Source organism: Podarcis liolepis (genome assembly GCF_965112155.1).
Source record: "Podarcis liolepis genome assembly, chromosome: 2".
Taxonomy (NCBI): Eukaryota; Metazoa; Chordata; class Lepidosauria; order Squamata; family Lacertidae; genus Podarcis; species Podarcis liolepis.
Window position 1 is genome coordinate 4,153,029 of NC_139555.1, and position 23,010 is coordinate 4,176,038.

Genomic DNA, 23,010 nt, shown 5'->3' on the forward strand with positions numbered 1-23,010 from the left:
CAATCTTGTAGGATACTCCAAGGGGTCCAGTGAATATTGCATAGTTATTGAAGCAAAGTGGATATTGGATGGGAGACCACTACAGTCTCCACATAACAACAGGGCTAAGTATTAAATATTTGTTTAAACATAATTCCACAGGGGTTTGAGCCAGTGTGGTGTAATGGTTAAGAGTGTTGGACTAGCACTGGGAGAGCAGGATTCACATCCCAACTTAGCCATGAAGCTCACTGGGTGTTCCTGGGCCAGTCTCCATCTCTTCGCCTAACTTACTTCACAAGGTTGTTGTGAGGATGAAATGCGGGGGAGAACAACGGGCACCACTTTCAGATCCTCAGCAGATAAAGATGATATATAAATGTAATAAATAAGTAGTAATAGGAAGAAGAAGAATACGACGGCGACTAGACCAGGGATAAGGAACTTGTGGCCTTCTAGTTGGACTCCAACATACCTCAGCCCTAGCAAGAGTATAGCCAATAGTCAGGGGTGATGGGAGTTGAAGTTCAGAAATGTGGGGGGACTCAGGTTCCCCATCTCCAGCCCAGAGAGCCCACTGGATACTTTCTCACTCTCTGAGCTTGGACCCTCTTTAATCTCTTACTCATGGCTAGAACCAGTTGTCAGGCAGGTCAGAGCACTGAGAGAAAATTAATTTTAAAGGAAACCCCAGAGAAGGTATCCTAATGAGGTGCTGCCTAAGAATGTCACATGCTGAGACAGGGTCTGGACCCCAAAACCACTGAACAGCCTGCTCATTCCAAGGCCTCACCATGGCCACTTTATGCTCAAGATGCTGGAAAGTAAGATATTAACATCCCATCACATGCGCCTTTGTGGCTAGCAAGGCTGGACAGAGTGCATTCTAGAGGATTCTCAATTAGTGCTCTTAAACTTCCCACATCTCATGAGTTAAAGAGCCCATTGATAGCTGCTTGCCTACCTCCACTATGCAGCTGCTGCCACCACCACCACCACCATAGATTCCAACAGTTGCTGATACTTTCTGTTCCCTCTCCCATCCTTTCTCCTTAACCATGCAAGCTTGCAGGAACACCTCCTTATTCCCACTTGCAAATCTGCCACATAACCACAGAGGAACCTACCTTGGGTTTTTCTTCAGTGTACTCACTAAAAATTCATGCAAATCTATTCCAGTGGAGTCTGTGTATTCCTGGCTGGAATCTATAACAAAGAAAACAGCAACATACTCAAGAAATGCCATGCTCACAGGGAGAATATCCATGGAGTCAAAACAAGCTAGAATATAAAACCGGTTCTGACAGTGTTGGAAGGACCAAGTTAACGGCTGCCTCTGCCATCACCACAGCCATGGCTTCCTTTGGAGTCAATGGTGGAAAGACCATTTGTAGGACATAACTCTAGCACTTTGAAAGAGCAACAGGCCATATTTGAGGGCAAAGTTACCACCCCAGAACCTTCAAATATATTGATTTCTTACCCACCCTTTAGCTGCTTGTTCTACTGCCTGAACAATCATATGCTAAATTATTGTACCTGACAAGATTACTGGCTTTGCACAAATCTCAGAAGGAGAACTTCTTAAATTTACAACAAGCACTGCTTTGTGGAACAGAATGTGGACCAGAAAGGAAAAAGTAATTAATTAAAGACTTGTCTGAGCAGTTAAGGTGTGTAATGACTGTTTTCTCAAGATTTTCATTAGTAGTCAACCTGTGCCCATGTCAGCAAAAAAATTCAGAGTGCTAAGGAGACCAAGGACATTTGATCTTTGCAAATTATAATATGAATTGATGTGGACTGAGTCAACCATTGCCTGTAACGCATGTATATACAGTGGTACCTTGGGTTAAGAACTGAACTCCTTCCAGAGGTCCATTCTTAACCTGAAACTGTTCTTAACCTGAGGCACCACTTTAGCTAATAGGGCCTCCCGCTGCTGCCACACCGCTGCAACTCTATTTCTGTTCTCATCCTGAAGCAAAGTTCTTAACCCGAGGTACTATTTCTGGGTTAGCAGAGTCTGTAACCTGAAGCATCTGTAATCTGAAGCATCTGTTACCTGAGGTACCACTGTATAAAGATGCGTACTTTCAAAGATATGTTTAAAATAATTGTTGAAATATATACTTAAATGCAATTTTCTGCAGATTTTTTTTATTGTAGCTTAACATGAAAACGGAATGGAATTGAATAAACTTACAGGTGGACACATGCAAATGTGAATCAGTGGGGATGGGAAAACCTTGGCTCTCCAGGTGTTCCTAGACTTCTGCTATCATCCACCCCTCTCTATTTGCCCTGCAGGCTGAGGCTGATAGGAATGGGAATCCAATAACAGCTGGAGTGCCACAGGTTCCTCATCTTTGTGATACAGACTGGAAATCCATTCCTGAAAAGTTGTGGCAGATGCCCTTATTAGACAGACAGACAGAGGTTGACATATAATATTGTAATACTCCTTTCCCCTTGTCATGTGGTCAGCTTGAATGCACAAACTGAAAAGAAAGTCCCAGACCTCTGGTAAATAGGGAAACAGAAACTACTGCTCATCTTTGCCCACAGAAACCAAGTTCATTCCAGAACTGAGGCTGTCTTACCTCTAGATAGCATTTTCTTGGGTGCCTTCTCCTTATTTTTCTCTTTTTCTTCTTTTTCGGGGACATCTTTTGCAGACTTGTCATCTTCCTTGTCAGAGGGGCAGCTGACGTGCAACTGTATGATATCCTAGCAACAGGAGAAAATCCACACTTTGAAGGCCTCAGAGCTGATGTTTCGCAACCAACAAAAGGTGGAAATATGGTATGATGACCAATTTGATTCCAATAAGAAATTTTACTTCTGGGTAGAATGGCTAAGAATATAAGAAGAGCTTGCAGGATTAGGCCAGTGGCCCATCTAGTCCATCATCCTGTTCTCACAGTGGCTAAATAGTTGCCTGTGGGAAATCAGCAAGCAGGATCTGAGTGCAAGAGGACTCTCCCTTCTTGTCCCCCTGGGTGATTTTTGCCTCCCTGTGCAACATGTGGCTACATGCTTGCTCGTGTGATTTATGTGGAGTTATGATTTTTATGCTATGAACCTGTTCTTAAGTTAAAAGGTTGATTGCAGTGGATAAAATGTCCTTTTAGTCCACCTGCGTCCCCTCTCCTCTCCAAACATGACATTACCCCCCAAAATAGAATGCATTAGATTGTAGGTAACTGATGATATTCAGGAAGTGGGGGGGTTTTGCCAGGTCAGTAAGAAACCCTGTCGATTTTTGTCTTCCTGCCTACAATGTGGCATGGCTCACTTAACTAATCTGTACTATTATTGCAAGCCCTTGTGGCAGGTATATTTCTGTTGCTCATTTGTTGCATTTATACCCCACCTTTTTCTCCAAGGAACACAGACAGGGTGGTGTAAATGGCTCTCTCCCTCCCCATTTAATCCAAGGTAGGTTGGGCTGAGAGGCAGCAACTGGCCCAAGCTTAACCAGTGAGCTTCATGGCTGGGGGGGGGGGTTGGAACACTGGTCTCCCAATCACTAGTCTGAGATTCTAACCACAGCTGTCTCTGGCACCTTGTTTGCTCCTGTTCTTAGATTGCAGCTCACTATATACAATCTGAACTAGGTGTGGCTCTGCCATATAAATGCATGCTATGGGTGCGGTTTGCTGCTATCTTATGGCTTTGAGGTTAAAATCCCCTACAGTGATCTGATCATAGGTATAGTTTGGTATCACTAGAAGATGAAAAGCTTCTTTAATACACCCTGAAAACCTTGTCTGAATTTGACTTTTTATGGTTTTGATCTGATGGCTCGAATATGCTATGTTTCAATAGGAGCTCATATAAGAAGGTATGCTTTTTAGACTTGGGAGACAGTAAATCAGAACAGAGGTTTGCTATGAAAGCACAGACACTAGCATACAGTAAGCCTGCAACTTACGCTGGGTTTGCATTCCGGGGACCGCGCCTAAAGTCAAAATGGAGTGTAGTCAAAAGTCATTGGGGGGATTGCCAAAGTCATTTTTCCCAGAACCCTGCTCCCTTTTTATTTTTATTTATTTATTATTATTTGCCATGCACATAAAGCTGAATGTGCACAAGTTAAACATGCACAAGTTGTGGGCTTACTGCATCCAGATAACAAATATACAATTTAACCAGGACTGTCATTTTTCTTTTAAAGGCTTGAAACTTTCCTAAGCTTTCAACCTTGATCAGAACTATTAAGAAAAATCATCACTGAAAGCAGTCTCTCCCGTGGCTGGAAAAGTGATGTGACTACAACTAGGCTTACCTGGGTGTCCAATGTCCCATCCACAAAGGGGCTAGAAGACTCTTCACATACAGCCAGGCTCCTGACTAGCTTCAGCTTTGAATTTGACTGCAAAAGGAGGGGGGGGGGGAATCTGTAGTAAGACACAGGCAGCTAGAATTCCCTTTCAATATATGAATGAGCTGCTGTTCAACTAATGCTAATTAAGTTAGCTCTATACTAATGAGAAATGCAATTATGTTTTGTCCAGTAGTAACACATGGCAAAGCAGTCAAGCAGAAGATACCAAGTGCATAATGATTTTTTTCGCCCTTAACATGCTTGATAGAGATTCAAATCTGCCACCTGTGGAGGTACTTAGCCTCTGCTAACACAGTGACGTGAAGGTCATATACATTGATAGGGCTTCTCTGAAGCTAACCAACCCATTAAATAATCGGCTGACTGTTAAACCACTGATGGTAAGTGACAAAAAGGAATGACTAACTTCTTCCTGCCTTAATTGAAAGCCTGTCATTAAACTGCTGCCTTCTTGACAAACGTAGTTATTCTGGGTGATCTACTATAGTAGCATTTAAAGAAAATGCTTAAAATAAATGTCTGTCTCAGACTGTTTGGTGAATGGACCTGCAAGTAAGAGAGTGTGAATGTGGCAACACAAAAGTATTTTACTTGAACAGAAGTAGTCATGGTTAAATATGGTCTAGGAACCATAGTTAAGATATTATCTCCAATATAATAAAGGAAAGCTAAAGGTGCATATGACAAGGGCATAAGAGAATCAAATGGAAGAAAAAGAACAGTGCCATAGCAGTTTAATCTCAAAAGATTTGGGGCAGATACAAATTACAAATACTATAAACACAAACTCTGAACTAATACTAGGTCTTAAAGGTAAAGGGACCCCTGATCATTAGGTCCAGTCATGGCCGACTCAGGGGTTGCGGCGCTCATCTCGCTTTATTGGCCGAGGGAGCCGGTGTACAGCTTCCGGGTCATGTGGCCAGCATGACTAAGCCGCTTCTGGTGAACCAGAGCAGCGCACGGAAACGTCGTTTACCTTCCCGCCAGAGCGGTACCTATTTATCTACTTGCACTTTGACGTGCTTTCGAACTGCTAGGTTGGCAGGAGCAGGGACCGAGCAACGGGAGCTCACCCCGTCGCGGGGATTCGAACCGCCGGCTTTCTGATCGGCAAATCCTAGGCTCTGTGGTTTAACCCACAGCGCCACCCACGTCCCTCCATACTAGGTCTTAGTAAAGCAATAAACCACCACCTGGGCTTTGCTGGTTTTGGTCTGCAATTGTGAGCAAATGCTGCTCCATAGAAAATAAAGGATTCTAGTACCTCCCTTCTCCTTAACATTTTACCTCTCTATGTGCAGGGAAATGTTTTGTACAGAGGGGAAATTAAGCATGTGAACTCTCACTCGCAGTGTAGAAGTTGTACAAGTCAAGACACAGGTTTATCACCTCAGTGAGATGATCAGGTCTGGACACTTAAAGCCAGACCAGAGATAAGAGTTTTCCATAGAACTGCAGAGCTCAGATGGACCCCAAGGGTCATCTAGCCCAACCCCCTGAAATGCCGGAATTTCAACTGAAGCGTCCATGACAGATGGCCATTCAACCTCTGCTTTAAAACTTCTAATGCAGGAGAGTCCACCACCTTCCAAGGGAGTCCATTGCACAGTCTAACTACTCTTACTGTTAGAAAGTTCTCCCTGGTGTTTAATCGGAATCTCCTTTCTTGTAACTTGAAAACACTGCCTTGAGTCCTACCCTCCTGAGCAGGAGAAAGCAAGCTTATGCCATCTTCCATGTGACAGCCCTTTATATATTTGAAGGCGGCCATCATATCTCTGTCTCCTCTTTTCTAGGCTAAATATTGTGCATGGCTTCCACAAGATACACAGGTTTCACCGAGTTTACAAGAGGAGGCAGTTTCATAGCCGTGAAGCAGTCAATGAGAGCAGTGCCTGTAGCCCCTTGGCCCCTGCAGCATGTATTGTGATTCAGAGGCCATGCTCAGCTGATATTAAAAATCACAATGAAACCTAGGAGTAAAGGGCAACCTCTTTGCCATGCTGAGGTCTTAACTGGTTAACCATTAAGCACAAGCGATGAACAGTGAAAAGCAAGAAGATATGGGATAAAGGAGCAAGAAGAGTCATATCTGGAGCACTGATAGGAATGAGAGATTCTGGGACTCAATGCCAAGGATCAGACCACCTATCAAAAGGTGGAGGTAACCAAACTGGCTATACTTCAATTCTTTTATACAAGGGGAGGCCATTATGTTCCATCAGCCATTTAGGGTACTTAATGTGAAATCTGTCTCTCAACTCCTCTATGCCTCAAAAGTCTGGTTCAATGGCTCCAGGTTCGAAGGCTTCCAGGCAAAGTTTCTCCGGTCCCTCCTACAAGTTCCAAACTGTGTTCCAAATGCAATAATATTTTTAGAAACAGGTGAATGTCCTTTAGCAACTAAAGCATGGTGGGCTGCCCTAAGATACTGGCTCAAGATCTCAGTCTTTGGCCTAGGGAAGGGATAACTTCCATACCTAAACAACGAGGAGTTTACCAGCTCATGGACGAATATTATGGTTAGAAAAGCCACTTGGCTTGGTATGTCACCTTCTCTCCTGTACCATCTGGGCTATGATACCGCCCTTGAATCTCTGAGGCGAAGGCTCTGGGACATATCACATAGTGATCACCGATCTCAATCTCTGTGGCCCATTAGCAGTAGGAACTCACTATGGGTTCAATTTTCAGACACCTGCATATCTTAGAAATTTGTCTGTATCCACGTATCAGTGTCTTTCCACCAAAGCCAGATTAAATGTATTCCCATCAGAAGTGCTAAATGGCAGACTGAGAGGCATCCCTTATCAAAATAGGATCTGTGTATGCTCTCAGGACGTCGACTGTATGAGGCATATTTTATTGCATTGCGAAATATTGATTAAACCACTATTGGCAAACTGGCTGAGTCAATCTGAAGCCTACTATACCAAGTATCTTCTGGAGGACAAGTCCAATGATATCACAGCAGCCATGGCAAAGTTTCTTTCAGTAGTCATAGAAATCAAAGATCAACAAACCCATGACTAAACAAATAACACTTCGGTCTCCCTTCCCGGGGGGGGGGGGGGGGGTTGTCTATATGAATCTGTATTTTATTCTGAATCCATGTTATGGGTCGTTGGACCACAATAAAGATTATATATACAATGCCAAGAATGACTGCAGAAAGATCAGAGTCATGTAAGTTCTTGCTGCAGCATCACCTGGTAAAAAGAAATCAACAGTATCTTACCTTGGCTCTTTTTCTAGCATGCCCATGATTGGAGGTCCGCCTCTGCAACAACAGAAAAAAGGAGAGGAGGAACAATGGTGGAAAAATCACTCCCGTTGTGCATTCTATGAGATGTAAGATTAGGGAGGGGGGAATCACAACACATTGGGAGGAATTAAATGTAACAGTATGGAAATTGTTCCATCAACGCAAGCATTTCAGCTTGCTGGAAACAATGTTCTCTCCTCTCCCCACACCTTTTTCTGGGGGTTCTCCTGACACACACTCCTAGGCAATCTGGGCAGGCACAGGGGTGAGGGGGGAGTCCCACTGTGCTAGCAGAAGTCCATGCCATATATTATCTTGCAAGAATCTAATGCAAGCACGTCAATTCTGCATACATTTTGCAAAGGACCAAAACCAGCTATGGCAGGAAACTGCCATAACCATCTAAAGATAAAATAAGGAAATAAAATGCAAGAGAAACATTGTGTGGTCAAGTCCAGTTTAACCATCCAATTTCATGGATTTAAAAGGACGCCTACAATTGAGGTCTGTTGAAATCATGGTGTCCTTTCTCTCTCCTACAAGGGATGCGGGTGGCGCTGTGGTCTAAGCCACTGAGTCTCTTGGGCTTGGGGCCTACAAATACATCTCAAAGCTCATCTTTTTCTGTGAAGTTTTTGCAAATTTCACGCTTCTCTCCAAAGTGATGTCTAGGTGTATAAAAATGCATTTGTCCATATCTCTCTTGCTCATCCCCTCAGTTCTCTCTTTTCACTGCTTAACTTTAGACTGCCACAACCCCTGGAGCAGGTATCTGCCTGTTAATTGCTATGCCTTCTGTGTTTCTTTGGAGCAGGATTTGTGTGTCTGCAATATAAAGTGGCTTGAACATCTTCCTGGGTCCATGTCCCACTCTTTTTTTAAATACTGAAGAGATGAAGCCATCATAGCCACACTAAATCAGCAATTCTACACACACTTATCTGGGAGTAAGTCTCACTGAACTCAAAGACTTACTTCTGGGTGGATTGTACTGTAAGAAGTCCATAGGACTCATTTATGTGATGGGGTAGAAAAAAAGAAACAAGAATCACCTCTCCTCATACGAACTGACCCAGACCCTGCAATTATCATCTGAGGTCTTTCTTCATGTGCCTCCTCCACAATAAGTTTGGAGGGCAGCAACATGTGAACCGCCCTGTGATCTTTGGATGGAGGGCAGTATACAAAACTAATTAATAATAGCAGCAGCAGTAGCAGCAGCAGCAGCAGCAGCAGAAGCAGCAACACTGGCCTGGAAAAGATTTCCTAAAATGATCCAGCAAAGTACAGTGGTACCTCTAGTTATGAACTTAATTCATTCTGGAGGTCTGTTCTTAACCTGAAACTGTTCTTAACCTGAGGCGTGCTTTCGCTAATGGGGCCTCTTGCTGCCGCTGCGCTGCCGGAACACAATTTCCGTTCTCATCCTGGGGCAAAGTTCTCAACTCAAGGTAACTCTTCCAGGTTAGCAGAGTTTGTAACCTGAGGCATTTGTAACTCGAGGTACCACTAGATATGGCAGCATGACAAGAACCTCACCACTGATTACCATGGCTCTTTCTCTAACAGTACCAGGTTTGCACCATGCTGAGATTAATGAGTAATTTGGTGGTAGAATATGGTACTGCGGAAGTCCAGAACTGCTGGAACCCCTAATTAAGTGAACTTAACAAAAGGGCCAAAAAGGACCTCTGCCTGATATTCTGTAATAGGGAGTCCAAGATCTACTGCCAGTTAGCATTGGGCTTTGATGGGTCTGTTGGTATACATGAAAGATCTTCCTCCAATTACCTGTGATTCTTGCCGTGTACTACTCTCCTCCCCATCCTTCTCAACTTCCTCTTTGCTTGGTGACCTGGATACAAATTTGTTTTTGTTCACAGATTCCTCAATCACTTTCTTTTCCAATTCTTTCATTATCTCCAGTGTCTCCTGTGTTGTGTTGCTGTTAGACATCTTCAGCACAGTATAGCGTTAGTGATGGACACCTGCAGGTGGGGACAGAAGGGATGGAGGTCAGTGCATCCAAGAATAAAGGGTTCTCTTTTTTTGTTTTGTTTTCCCATTCCCTCTTTCCCTTTTCATTTTTAAACAGAATTCCCTGTTTCCTTGCTCTTTGTCACATACTGAAGCTATACTTGCTCAGGATCTTGTCTCTAGAGTCCTTCTTCATGTTACTGAAGATCTGACACTACACTTTTCATATCTCTTTCTGTAATCTGCTGGAAGGGGGTCAGATGCATTCCTGACAACACAACACAATCTAAATCAAATCCCTAATGAATACACAGTGGAAGTGAGGAACAGGTTTAAGGATTTCGATTTAGTGGACAGAGTGCCTGAAGAACTATGGATGGAGGCGCATAACATTATACAGGAGGCAGCAATGAAAAGGAAATGCAAGAAAGCAAAGTGGCTGTCCAATGAGGCCTTACAAATAGCAGGGGAGAGAAGGCAAGCAAAATGTGAGGGAGCTAGGGGCAGTTACCCCATTCAGGACCAGGGAGTCCCCCACACCTGCCCACTGTCCCCCAGAAACAGTACTTCTGTCTTGTCAGGACAATGAATGAATGAATTTATTAATACGGTCACAGACCAGCCGCAACACACACAATATCGCAGATCATAAAAAGTAATAATAATAAAAATATCAGAAATACAAAGGACAATATGAATATAACAAGGATTTAAATATAAAAATTAAAATTAATTATTAGCGTGCTCCCTGTAGTTAACATTTAGGGGTTTGGTCATTATGGGATACCACTTGCTTCCTGCGATTGATTGCAGACACACAGAATTTGGCTACATTTAATGTAGTCTTGGGATTCTTGTCCTCTAGCAGTAGTTTTAAACTATGGTGTTCCGATACTTTCCTGGACTTTTGCAAAACAGGTGTAATAAAAGTCAAATGTAAAGACGGCAACGTAATAGTACATGTAGAGCAGTTTCAACTTCCAACGAGCCACAAGGGCAGACCCGTGCTGTATATGGTTTACCCTCAAATCTGCATGTTTTGTCAGGACAATCTGTTTGCCCCCCAACCACCTCTGGACACTCACACAGGACGTTCACTGCCTTCGAGAGGTAGAGCTGGGTATCATCCACATATTGGTGTACACCCAGCCCAACTCCCCTGATGATCTCTCATACAGCATGGAGGAGAGTACAGAGCCCTGAGGCACCCCTCAAGTGGGTGCCCAGGGGTCCAAGCTGCTAACTGCATCATTCCCAGTGAGAGCTTCCTTCACAATGCAAATAGCAGTGGACTGGAGGAGGCCATCTTCATCAAGATTACAGTGGCAGTGGGGGGAAGCCAAGCTCAACTTCTCCACTCACTCCAGTTCCAGCTGAGCACCACCATGGCAGCTATTTTTGTTTTAAAAACCAGTAATATTAAACACAAAAACTCATTTATGCCGGCCCTCAATGGCTTTGCTCACCAGGGGCATAGGTAGGTTTTGCCTCCCTCTGCCACTGTGTGTGAAGGCACCTCTGAACTATATCACCAGTAAATGAATGCTTACTTCCCCGCATACAAATGCCTAGCAAAGTGTTGTATTTGGTGACACTCTTCTCATGAAGACAAAACCTACTACCCCCGCCTGGTCTCTTGCATTAAAATGGATCTTTGTAGTTCTACTTGTGTATCTATCCACTAGCCTTTGCCTTTCTGTATCTGCTCACTTAACTGAAGTAAAGCCATGATAACCTGCACATGAACCCTTCAAGAATGTGTTAGACCAGAATGCCTATACAGTCGTACCTTGGGATTCCGAACACCCTGGAACTCAGATGTTTTGGCTCCCAAACGCCGCAAAGCCCGAAGTGATTATTCCTGTTTGCGAATGTTCTTTTGGAACCTGAATGTCCGACGAGGTTTCCGCAGCTTCTGATTGGCTGCAGGAGCTTCCTGCAACCAATCAGAAGCCACACTTTGGTTTTGGAAATCGAACGGACTTCCAGAACGGATTCCATTTGACTTCCAAGGTACGACTATATATGGTATAGCAATACAATCTCTCTCTTTTTTACCTTGAACATCATAGAACTGGCCAAAACCTGTTTAAACTGCTTATACCTACCTAATGTGCCCAGACCGCTTCTAACTGCTTTTTGCCAATATGTAGTTTTCTGCACCTGTGTCAGGTCTTTGTGTAGTCTTGTGTAAAAGAGAAGAGCACCACCCAAACCTCTGGGTCAGTCCTCTTGGAGCGATAGCCCAGGGAATTGACCACTCAGCACTGTTTTAGAAATAAAGTCTGGTTGTGCCTACTTTCATGTTTCCCGACTCCGTCTCTTTATAGGGAATTTGGGCTCTACCCATCCATGGAACGAACAAAGGGCATATTTTTGCCACAGGTCCCCTACCCAACACTGGGTAGCCTGGTTCACTGAGAGGGATCCCACAGGTGTGTGCCATAGAAATGCACTCTGCCAACCCAAAGTACAGGTGTCCTTACAACACACAAGCTACACATGTAACTCATCATAATTATGAGCAATTTCTCAGTGCTCTAGAACAGAAGGTATGCAATGTAACAGAAATGAACTTTCTATAAAAAATATGTTGTAATTATGCCACTCTCCTGCTAATTACACTGCATTCAATGTGGATCGTTATTTTGCTATTTTGCCATGTTCTGTTTCATTATTTAAGACCTGTAAATCACTTAAAGATTCCTTTTGAAATATGACGTGGTTCAGAAATGATTTTAAATAAATAATAAATTAAGAAATAAATAAGGGGATGGTGAAGAAAACCATCTTCCCCATGAGGAACAAAGACACAGCCAAGCTATGCATTTCAGGAACTGGAACTCAAATTTTATTTCAGTCTGGGAAAGGCCTACTGAAAGAGAAGCATGCAAGGTTTAAGTACGTAATTTAAAGTCAGCCATTAAATGAGCAAACATCTGTATAGGGATGCAAACCATAGTCTCCCACAGTTTTGTTACGCCCTTCCCTGCATTTAATTGGATTATGGCAATCCCTTCTTTAAGGAATTTGTTCTTAACACTACTGCTTTCACCTATTTGTGTTTAAGAAAGCCGTTTTCCAGATCAAGTGCCATAATATCAACTTGGTATGTTTATATAAAGACATGCCAGTTTACAGCATGAGATCACAAGGGACACAAAGAAACATTAGTAATTTTGACAGATGTTTACTTAGCAGCATCATAATATGCACCAAGAACAAGGTGAGATGCTCTTCAGGCATAAGGCATCTAACAGAGGCACCTAAGACCATTTATGCAAAAGCTGAGTCCCCACCACGACCACATATTTTCACCAGCCTCCCTCAAAACTCCTTTTTTGAATCACCTGAGTAGAAACTACCACGTGCAGATCAAAATTTTACTTTAATGTGTTGTCAATTTTGCACATAGGTCTCTTGAAAAAAGGCCATTATACTTACCGTAAAAGGTATTTCTGGATCCCATAAAAAGCTGCCACCAGATTGGGCAGATTGGGTCTGGTGCTGCCTGGCAGTCAATAGGCAACATTGCAAGCTTGCAATAATAAACAAACAATTCAAACCGGAAGCTTGTATCTCAGCTCCTCGCTCCTTCCTCCCTCAGTTTTTTAGATTACAAGCCAGGAAGCGATGATGAGATTTGGTATTCGTATAGAGTGGGAGCCAGCATTCAACAGGAAAATGTTGCCTAAAAGATTCACTGAGACTCCCTGGTACAGTAGAATGATGGAGGAAAATCAGCTGCTAACGGCCTAGGTGGGATCTGGAATCAGCTTTACAGGACCCAGAAATACCTTTCACGATAAGTATAACAGCCTTTTTTCAAGAGACTTATGTGCAAAATTGGCAACACGTTAAAATGAAATTTTAGATGTTATGAAATACTTTTCATGCTAAGCATACAGGCCGTTTCTGGAGACCCCGTAAAAGCTGTGAACAGATTGGGATGTACAGAAGCCTACAGACCCATGAAGGGTGGGACAAATAGAAAACTGCTATTTAGATGGCTGGAAGGACATACTATAATGCCCTCCTGCCAAAGGCAGCCTCAGCTGAGGCAAAAATGTGTCAATTATGTAATGATAAAGGATTGCGGGATGTGGCAATGGTATGGGTGCTCTGACAATCTCTTGTAGAGGGGCATTTAGGGAGAAGGCTGTAGGCCTGGTCAAATGAGCCTTCATTCGTGTAGGTGGAGGGAAACATAAGCCAACAAGATGGATCCTTTTAGCCATCTAGCATGGGCAGTAGATGATACTCCCCATCAAGGGAGGAAGAAAGGAGGTAAAGAGCAAGCTGGTCCAACATATGGATGGTGTACGATGAATGTGGACCTTCCATGTTTACTAAGCATCAAAGGACTGTCATGTCTACTGATTGATGCACCGGAAAAAAGCCAAATGACAGAAGGATCAGTTTCTGTTGGCAATGGAATTGTGAAAGTACCTTTGGAAGGAATGATGAGTTGGTTCGCAGGATTAATCTATTTCCTGTAGAGAAATCTATTTCCTGTAGAGAAATCCAATGATGTCTCCAGGGCAGCCAGTGAAGATGCATGTCCACTGTGGCAGCTGCTGCTTTCCTGCTGACAAAAAAGCTGCTCCACCTCATTGCCAGGTGAAGGTAGTGCCTTGAAGTGAGGGCGATCAGCTGCCCTGTTCTCCATCAGCCTGAGGGGAAGGCAGCGCCTCACAACTGGCTGCCTGGTTTTCCCTCAGCATGAGGGAAGGCCGCTCAGATCAGCAGTGTTATTGGCTGAAATCATCATGCAATATCAGTGGTGCCTTGAAATCAGCTGCCCTGCTCTCCCTCACAAGAGGAGCAATATATTGCTGCGTATTGCTAGGTCAAAATCGTTATCAACCAATATATTGAAAAATTGCAAAATGCTGAAACAGACCATAAAAACTGTAATTTGTAAATTGTAAAACTTTTAATTTGTACTGCTGCTGAGCACTGAACACACATTATTGCTTGTTTTGCAGCTACTGGCCTGGGAATTAACAATATAGAATTACCAATTATTAACCAAAGTCTGATTTCCAGACAATTACCATAGGGAGGCATGTCTAGATTAGCCATTAATGAGTTAAGAGAGTAGGACTTCAAGACAAACAGAGACCCTGTCAGTGACTGGCTGGACGAGGAAGAGTGGTGGCAGCCAGTGGCCCAGGAGACACCTGAGAGGGAAGGGAGCTTTGATCCAGGTTCAGACTGGTGGGCCAGCGAGGAATCATCAGCAAAGAGTGATGGTGAAGGGGAGAGGCTTGAGGTAGCCACAGACGCTGATAGAGAAGAAGAAAGAGCAGGGGCTGTGTCTCCTGCTCTGCAATAGACTACTGAATTGGCTCCTTCCTCCAGCCCCATTCTGTAAGGTTCTGAACTTAGGCAGGAGGAACCAGGTGCACAAATATAAGATAGGGAACACCTGGCTTACTAGCAGTACATGTGAAAAGAATCTATGGGTCTTGGTAGACCACAAACTGAACATGAGTCAACAGTGTGATGCAGCTGCAAAAAAACCTAATGCTATTCTAGGCTGCATCAACAGTAGTGTCCAGATCTGAGGAAGTAATAGTACCACTCTATTCTGCCTTAGTCAGACCACACTTGGAATACAGTGGTATCTTGGTTCTCAAACTTAATCCGTTATGGAAGTCCATTCCAAAACCAAAGCGTTCCAAAACCAAGGCACACTTTCTCATAGAAAGTAATGCAAAATGGATAAATTCGTTCCAGACTTTTAGAAACAACCCCTAAGACAGCAATTTAACCATTTAGCTCTACTGTTAATGGTTCTCTTGACTTTGCAGCTTTAAGGATTTTCCAAAATGTGTCTTCCTCTTAGTTCATTTCTCCCTTTCATCCTGAGTTCGTCCATGACACCTTTGGTAAAGGCTGTTCTCCAACTGGAGCGCTCACAGGCAGGCCAGTGTTTCCCAGTTATCAGTGCTTATACTACATTTTTTTTAGATTTATCTTAAGAGCATCTTTAAAACTCTTTTGATGTTCACTAGTATTTCAATTTCCATTCTTAAGTTGGAAATAGAGTAGTTGCTTTGGAAGACGATAATCAGGCATCTGAACAACATGACCAGTCCAACAAAGTTGATGTTGAAGAATCATTGCTTCGGCACTGGTGATCTTTGCTTCTTTCAGAACATAACGCACAGGTTGACTTGCTGATTGCATCTCTACCACCACTAGCTAAAGTGGCCTCACTGCTGCCAGACATCAGGGGGCAGCATGTACTGTTTTTGCCACTTGAGACAAAATGGGAAGTGCCACCTCACTGTCAGGCTGCCTGCCCTGCCAGTGGAAAAGCACCAATTCAGCACCAATTTCCAGCAAATCTCACCAAAATCTTGCAAGATCTCTCACACTCCATGAGATCTCACCAGAAATCAGCACCGATGCCAGTGCCACTTCAGTGCCAGTGGTACAGACAGAATGGCGGGTGAGGCGCCCATGAGGGAGCAATCTTGGGGCCTTCAACCGCCCCACAAAATTCCCCTCCCTTTGTGAAAGAGAATAACAGAGGATAACAGCTTCCTACTGGCTTTTAATTTTTGCTAAATTAGCCAGCTGTTGCAGGGATTCTTTATTTATTTGGGTGCCACAAACTATGACGAGGGATTCTTCTAAGCAAACAAGTACTTAAACACACACAAACGAAGTCTTCAGTCTTCGGTGCAGTTCTGAAAGTAAAGAGCTTTTTCATAGGTTGATTATTTTGCACAAGGGAGGGGAAATGGCCAACATTTGTCACCTTCCATGGCCTGTAGATGCAAAGCCACTTCCGGGCCTGCCCCAGGAGGTGGGGTTGCGGGCTTCACGCCCTCCCCACGCGAGCGGGGGCTGGTTTTAAGCACACGCACACAGACCCCACTCAATGCTTTGAAACTGAAGTGATTGTACTAGGGGTGGTATCTTTGCTTGCTTTTAGTGACGCAAAGACAGTTACTTCCTGCCCGCCCCTGGTGGGAGAGAGCTGAAGGAGCTAACTCAATACGTTCCCCATTCACAAGAGGCTGGTCAGTATGTTTACAGCTATCAAACATACAATGAACTCCCTCTGGATTATTTCCCCCCAGCATTCAAACTAAAAGCAGCAGCATTCTGTGTTCCGCTGAAGTTTCTCATTAAAGAGAACAGAAAAGGCTCCTTCTCAGAAGGTTTTCCTTTCTGTGTGAATGAATCAGCCGCGCTCCCTCGGGACAAGCGTGGGAGTAAGCAAGGAGGCGGCTGACATGATCCACTGTGGCAAGCAGGACTTGCGGAGAAGTAGAAGTTCACAGGGCTCAGGAAGGAAGAAAAGGAGGTGGGCGACGAGGACAGGCAGGCTATGCCAATCACTTTCCGCCAGGCAGATAAAACAAATTATATAGCTACATCATCAGGAAAGCTACGCGTTAAAAATCTGGGTCAAGGAAGGAGAACACACACAGAAACACACACACAGAGAGCAGCAGAGGAGAGATGCCGAGTCTTCTATTAAGTCTGAAGAGCTAAGCCAGGTGGAAGAAGCCAGACACAGCATCTTGAAGCACCAAACAATAATGGGTTTCTTCCGCTTGACCCACTGAAGCCAATGCTCGAATTACAGGTCCCCTTACTTACTGTGATGCCCTCCTAGCTGCTGCTTTTTTATAATAATTTTTGTTAAAGATTTCTTAAGTTTACAAAAATACGTGCATTGTCTCTTTTTCAAGTTGTTTTTTCTACAGATCAGTTTCATTTTCAAAGGCTATTGGGGAGGCTGAGCATGATTTGGCTAAAATTGGGAAGAGTCAGAGGTTGAGATGTATGGGTTTGTTTATGGGGGACCCTACTTTCCCTGCCCCCACAACAAATCAAGCATTGACTGAAGTGAAGCCAAGCTGGCATTGTTCCATCATTTTACCCGTCCCCACGGAAACTGATTAACGAAAGGAAATAAAGCTTTCTCCTTGAGATTCACTACAGCTAACAGCAGCCTGCTCCCTATCTGAATCAGATTTCAAAAACCAGGTTGAGCACGCTAACAAACGTAATCCAGTCAACATCAAGGACCTCCTTCCTGAGGGTAGCTAATTCTCTCAAAGGTTGCCATATGAAAACTTCAAATAAACAAATAAAGATGCCGAGGAAGTTTTCCTCTAACTTTTCTCTGTCATGTGGTCATAAAAAGGCTCCCTTTGGGGTCAAAAGTAATTATATCAAGTTCAATCTTACTATTATTTTTTATCTGAGAATTCAAAAGGAATCCTCTTATCCATTTCTAGAAACCAGATTCCTACACACATAGCTGTCCTTGGAATATTAAGAGCATCAGCTTATTTTCAGCTTCCAGAGCCATTCTTAAGCAAAGTAGATGTCCATGGTAGACAAAGAGTGGAATTTAACATCACATTCTTCCAGTTGTTCCATCTGCAAAAGCATTTCAGCTTGCCCTTGGTCACCCTGGTTCATGACATTTGCCAGGAAAACACCAGTGAGAGTGCAGCCTTCTTGGTTCTCCTCAACTTCTCAGCAGCTTTTGATACTGTTGACCAGTCTTCACTTACCCCACTGTCCTGATCACAGTTGTGAAGAATATTCTTACATCATGGGTGTTCTGTGTCACCATCAAGAAATAGAGGTAAGAATAGGCCAATACAGTGGTGCCTCGCAAGACGAAAAGAATCCGTTCTGTGATTCTCTTCATCTAGCGTTTTTTTTCGTCTTGCGAAGCAAGCCCATTGAAGGATTAGCGGATTAGCGCTATTAGAGGCTTTTAGAGGCTTTTAGCGGCTTATCTGCTGATCGGATCAGCTGATAAGCGGTTTAGCGGCTTAGAAAAATGGGGGGGGGAGGGAAAAAACCAGCAGGAACTCGCAAGACATTGTCGTCTTGCGAAGCAAGCCCATAGGAAATTCGTTTTGCGAAGCACCTCCAGAACGGAAAACTCTTTCGTCTAGCGAGTTTTCCATCTTGCGAGGCATTCGTCTTGCGGGGCACCACTGTATATATGTGGACTGTCCCTGGATCAAGTGACCTTTCTTCTTTAAGTTCTCAAAGCTCTTAAGCTAGCTCAGGTTTGTCATCTGAACTAGCCAGGTGTTTAACTGAGGATCAATCACAGTCAGTCCTTCATTTGAAAAGTAAGACTTTAGAGCCATCTTACCCAACAATGGCATGTAGACATACCATTTTTGCAACTGTATCCTGGGTTTAAGGAACCATTTTGCGCTTAGTATGTGTAGCTGCGTTTCTAACACTGATTTGGAGTGAAGTGATATTAGTGGTGATGACACCCACTTCTGTCCCTCCAATTCATCTGAATCAGGAATGGCAGTTCAGGTACTTGTCTGTTGCCTGGACGTGGCAATGAGCTGTATGGGGACCAATAAATTGAAACTGAATCCAGATAAGACAGAGGTACTATGTGTTGCAAGTTCTCAAGTTCAGGAAACATGGGGACTGCCAGTTCCGGATGGGTTTGCACTCCCCTGGAAGGAACAGATGCATAGCTTGTGGGTACTCCTTGATCCATCTAGGTCTCCTGAGAGTGCCCATTTCCACTTATGGCTGGTTCTTCAACTATGACCCTTCCTGGATAGGATATTGTGGTCACAATAATTCATGCTCTGGCAATTTCACTTCGGACTATTGCAATCAGGTCTATGTGGGGCTGCCCTTGAAAACAGTTTGAAGCTGCTACTAGTGCAGAGTGCAACAGCAAGGCTGCTGCTGATCATCTCTGACCAGACACATATTACGCTGGTTGAAAGATTTGTACTGGTTGCCAATTCACTGCCAAACTGAATTTGAGGCAGTTAATATTGATACATAAAGCCCTATATAACTTGGGCCCAAAACATCTGAAGGAGTACCTCCTCCCATATCAACTTTGCCTGGGAGTTATGATCAGCAAGGGAGGGCCTGCTTGTAGTGCTACGACTACAGCGCATGAAAGGGCATTTTTTCAAGTGACCTCCCCTCTGAGGTGTGTCTTGATCTATCACTGTACACTTCCAAAAACTGGTCAGGACACATTTCTTTACACTGCAGTTCTGTGTTTTGATATTCTGATGTTGGCAGCATGCATGTGTGTTAATGGTTTTTATTATTCTAATGTATATTATATATATTTTTAACTGTGGTGTTTAGGTAGCACACCTTGGGCCATTTGGAAACAAGCAGGATGTAAGCACAAATAATAAATGAAACAAGTTTGGTTTTCCACAATATCCGAACTGAGGATTGCGGCTTCATCTTGGCAGTTTGTTCAGAGCAAAGAAGACACAGGTACTGGTTTGCACGTAATGCTAAGCCAGCACACTTCCCAGCTTTGGAAAGGGGGGGGGGCAAACCAGAGGCGGCAGAAAACACGGCTTTTGTCTCAGTTCTTTCCAAAACAAAAATTCACAGTAGTAGGAGCAAATGCTAATACCTCAGTTCTACAACTCTGCACAAGGTTTTGGCATTAACGTCACATCTCACTAAATTAGACCATTCTGCAAGGTTAAATGACGATGTTCTTGTTCTCTATTTGCACACTGGCCTCTGGGTCAACCAATCTGAATCATGCCTCCATGGCAACAGGCTCCATCGCTACAAGCAACAAGACAAGTTTATTACAGTGGTACCTTGGTTTATGAACTTACTCCGTTCCGGAAGTCCGTTTTTAAGCCAAAGCCGTTCTTAGCGCTTTCCCTAATCAGGCCTCCCACCACCGGTGCCTTTCCACTGTTCGGCTTCCATTCGTAGACCGAGGTAATTTTCGCTAACCGGAACACTACTTCTGGTTTTGCGGAGTTCGTATACCAAATAGTTCATAAACAGGGCTGTTCTTAAACCGAGGTACCACTATATTATTAATTATTTTTTATTATGATGATTATGATTATGATTATGATTATGATTATGATTATGATTATGATTATTATTATTAATTTGAAGGTTTCTTTTTTAAAAACCAAAACCTGCTGCATATGTCTATCATGCAACACAATTTCAAAACAAGCAGGGTGCTTCACTTGTCAGAAAACAACAGATTTAGTATCCCAATGCAAAGCAAAATCATGCTATCTACTAACCCAATGTAGAGAAGCCTGTTCAGATCGTGGTGGGAGCAAAGAAGAGAGGAAACCAATTCTCAGAACAAACATAGCTGACCCAAAAGAAAATAATGCGTGCTTGACCCATTTTGTTGTTTTGGGCCCACAATGCAATTTTCCAGGGACCTACAGTAAGTAACTAAATGCCACTGATGGGAACAACCTGCTCATCTTTCCTCTCATCCAGCCGCCTACATGCTCACCCCAACCACAAGTGTCACGGGTGCTGAGGAATGCCACAGCTGTTTAAACTGGCAGGCATGAGCCATTACAGCACACTGCTCACAGCTCTGTCTTCAGTCCTCAGGTGCCAGTAGTGTTGTTGTTGTTTTAATAATAAAAAGAAAAAAGAAAAACACACCTACAAACAAACAAACCCTATGTGTAATAGCTTCTATTGGTGCTTTCGTTTTCTGGAGTTCTCTTGTGCGTGCTGGAACTCAAGCTTGTTAACGCGACAAAAAAAATTTGCTGGCTATTACAGTACCACCATAAAATAAATTACAAAGACAAACAAGTCACTATAAACCAAAATATACAGTATACACAAATATGGATAATATTTAATAACAAAAATATACAGTGTACAAACATTCCAAGATCACAATGCAGCAACAAACATTGAGTTCCAAACAGGAATTAAATTGCATACAATTCACGCTCTATAAGCGGAGAGCTTGCGCAACTCCCAGGGAATGTTACATTATGGGACAGCTCTTAAATATAATAAATCCTGTCAATGGCTGAAAGGAAACTCCACAGTATATAAGTATATACAGTGGTGCCTCGCAAGATGAAATTAATTCGTTCCGCAAGTTTTTTCTTCTTGCGAGTTTTTTGTCTTGCGAAGCACGGTTTCCCATAGGAATGCATTGAAAATCAATCAATGCGTTCCTATGGAGACCGTCCGGGGACAGAGGGGAAGCGCCGCGCGCCTTCCCCTCTGTCCCCGGACCTGTTTTAAAGCAAGGGAAGGGGCAGTGGGGAGAATCGCTTCTCCCCGTTGCCGCCCCTTGGTTCAAAAGGGGTCCGGGGAGAGAGGGGAAGGCGTGCACGCCTTCCCCTCTGTCCCTGGAGATTGCGGGGCTGGCAACGGGGAGAAGCGATCTTCTCCCCGCCGCCCCTTGCTTCAAAAGAGGTCCGGGGACAGCGGGGAAGACGCGCTGAGCTTCCCCGCTATCCCCGGAGCTTGCGGGGCAAGCTTCATTTTGCGAAGCAAGCCCATAGGGAAATGCGTCTTGCGAAGCGGCTAAGAAAACGAAAAACTCCTCCTTCTAGCGAGTTTTTCGTCTTCCGAGGCGTTCGTCTTGCGGGGTACCACTGTACTATGTATGAATATGGGGGTTGGGAACGTGGCTTGACTCATTTCAGGAACTTTTCATCACATTGAGAGCCAATCTACATTTCAAAAATCCGCTTAGAAGGTGGGAGACCTGCAGCTTTCGAATGATGACCAAGCATCTCTCTCCTCAGAATTACACAAAACATATTCTGTGATTTTAAAGTGTTTTAAAACCTCAGAGCCTACAATGGAAAGCTTCCTTATGGGGCAATCTTCACATGTGCTAATATGTATTGATTTCGGTGGTTAAAGCATCTTACTGAGCTTTGAGAACCACTGGGCTCAGCTTCCTCAAGAAACCAACACTCCAGCGGGCAGTGACTCCAATCAGCCAGAGGCAAACAAGTACTGGGGCTTTCAAGGCTTGACAAAATTATTCAGACACTGAGAAATCATTACTTGAGTTGTATTTCAAGTATTGTAACCTGAATTCCATTTCATCAATTCCCGTCTTTTGGCAGTTTGGATGCTAATTTTATCACAATCAAGGTTAGCTAATATTTGTAGACCCATGCAAGTGGGGGTATTTTAAAATAAACTTAAAAGACATGCAGGGTAGCTGGCTTCCCCCCCCCCCCCACCCTTTTTAGGGAAGTCTGTCTCACACTTTTAAATAAACTTTATTTTCTGAGATGAGCCCTTTCTATTCTCTTCCTCCTCCCTACTCCAAGTTCTTCCTAACAAATGAATTATTTAAAATGCTAGGGGTTCATTCTGCACTAGAAAAACTGCAGGATCCCCTCAGGGCACATGAAACTGAATCCAAAACAAAGACTGAGTAAAGGAACAAGAATCCATTCATTCTCATCCCTACAAGAATATCACCTCTGCTCCATTCTCATTAAGTGGAGCATGGCTTCCTTTTATCTAGATAATGCTGGAATATCTTGTATCCATCTTTGTGCCGAGTACATAACTGAGGAAGAAGAGATTTTCTCAGACATTACAGTGGCTAGACGGTCACTTCACACTCTGTTCTCAGAGCAGCTGTTAGAATGCTAATAGCTTG

The 23,010-nt window shown here is 43.6% G+C and overlaps 1 protein-coding gene across 11 annotated transcripts in view; it reads right to left on the reverse strand.

Moving 5' to 3' along the window:
* R3HDM2 (R3H domain containing 2) overlaps positions 1–23,010 on the reverse strand; it is a 130,644-nt gene that overhangs the window by 52,626 nt on the left and 55,008 nt on the right. For all 11 annotated transcript variants that reach the window (XM_083486309.1, XM_083486308.1, XM_083486313.1 and 8 more), the window contains exons 2-6: positions 9,390–9,586; positions 7,572–7,613; positions 4,271–4,357; positions 2,583–2,709; positions 1,107–1,185 (exon numbers count right to left, since the gene is read on the reverse strand). In XM_083486309.1, the coding sequence (XP_083342435.1) occupies positions 1,107–1,185; positions 2,583–2,709; positions 4,271–4,357; positions 7,572–7,613; positions 9,390–9,554 (500 nt within the window). In that variant the 5' untranslated portion in view covers positions 9,555–9,586. The remainder of the gene's footprint in view (positions 1–1,106; positions 1,186–2,582; positions 2,710–4,270; positions 4,358–7,571; positions 7,614–9,389; positions 9,587–23,010) is intronic.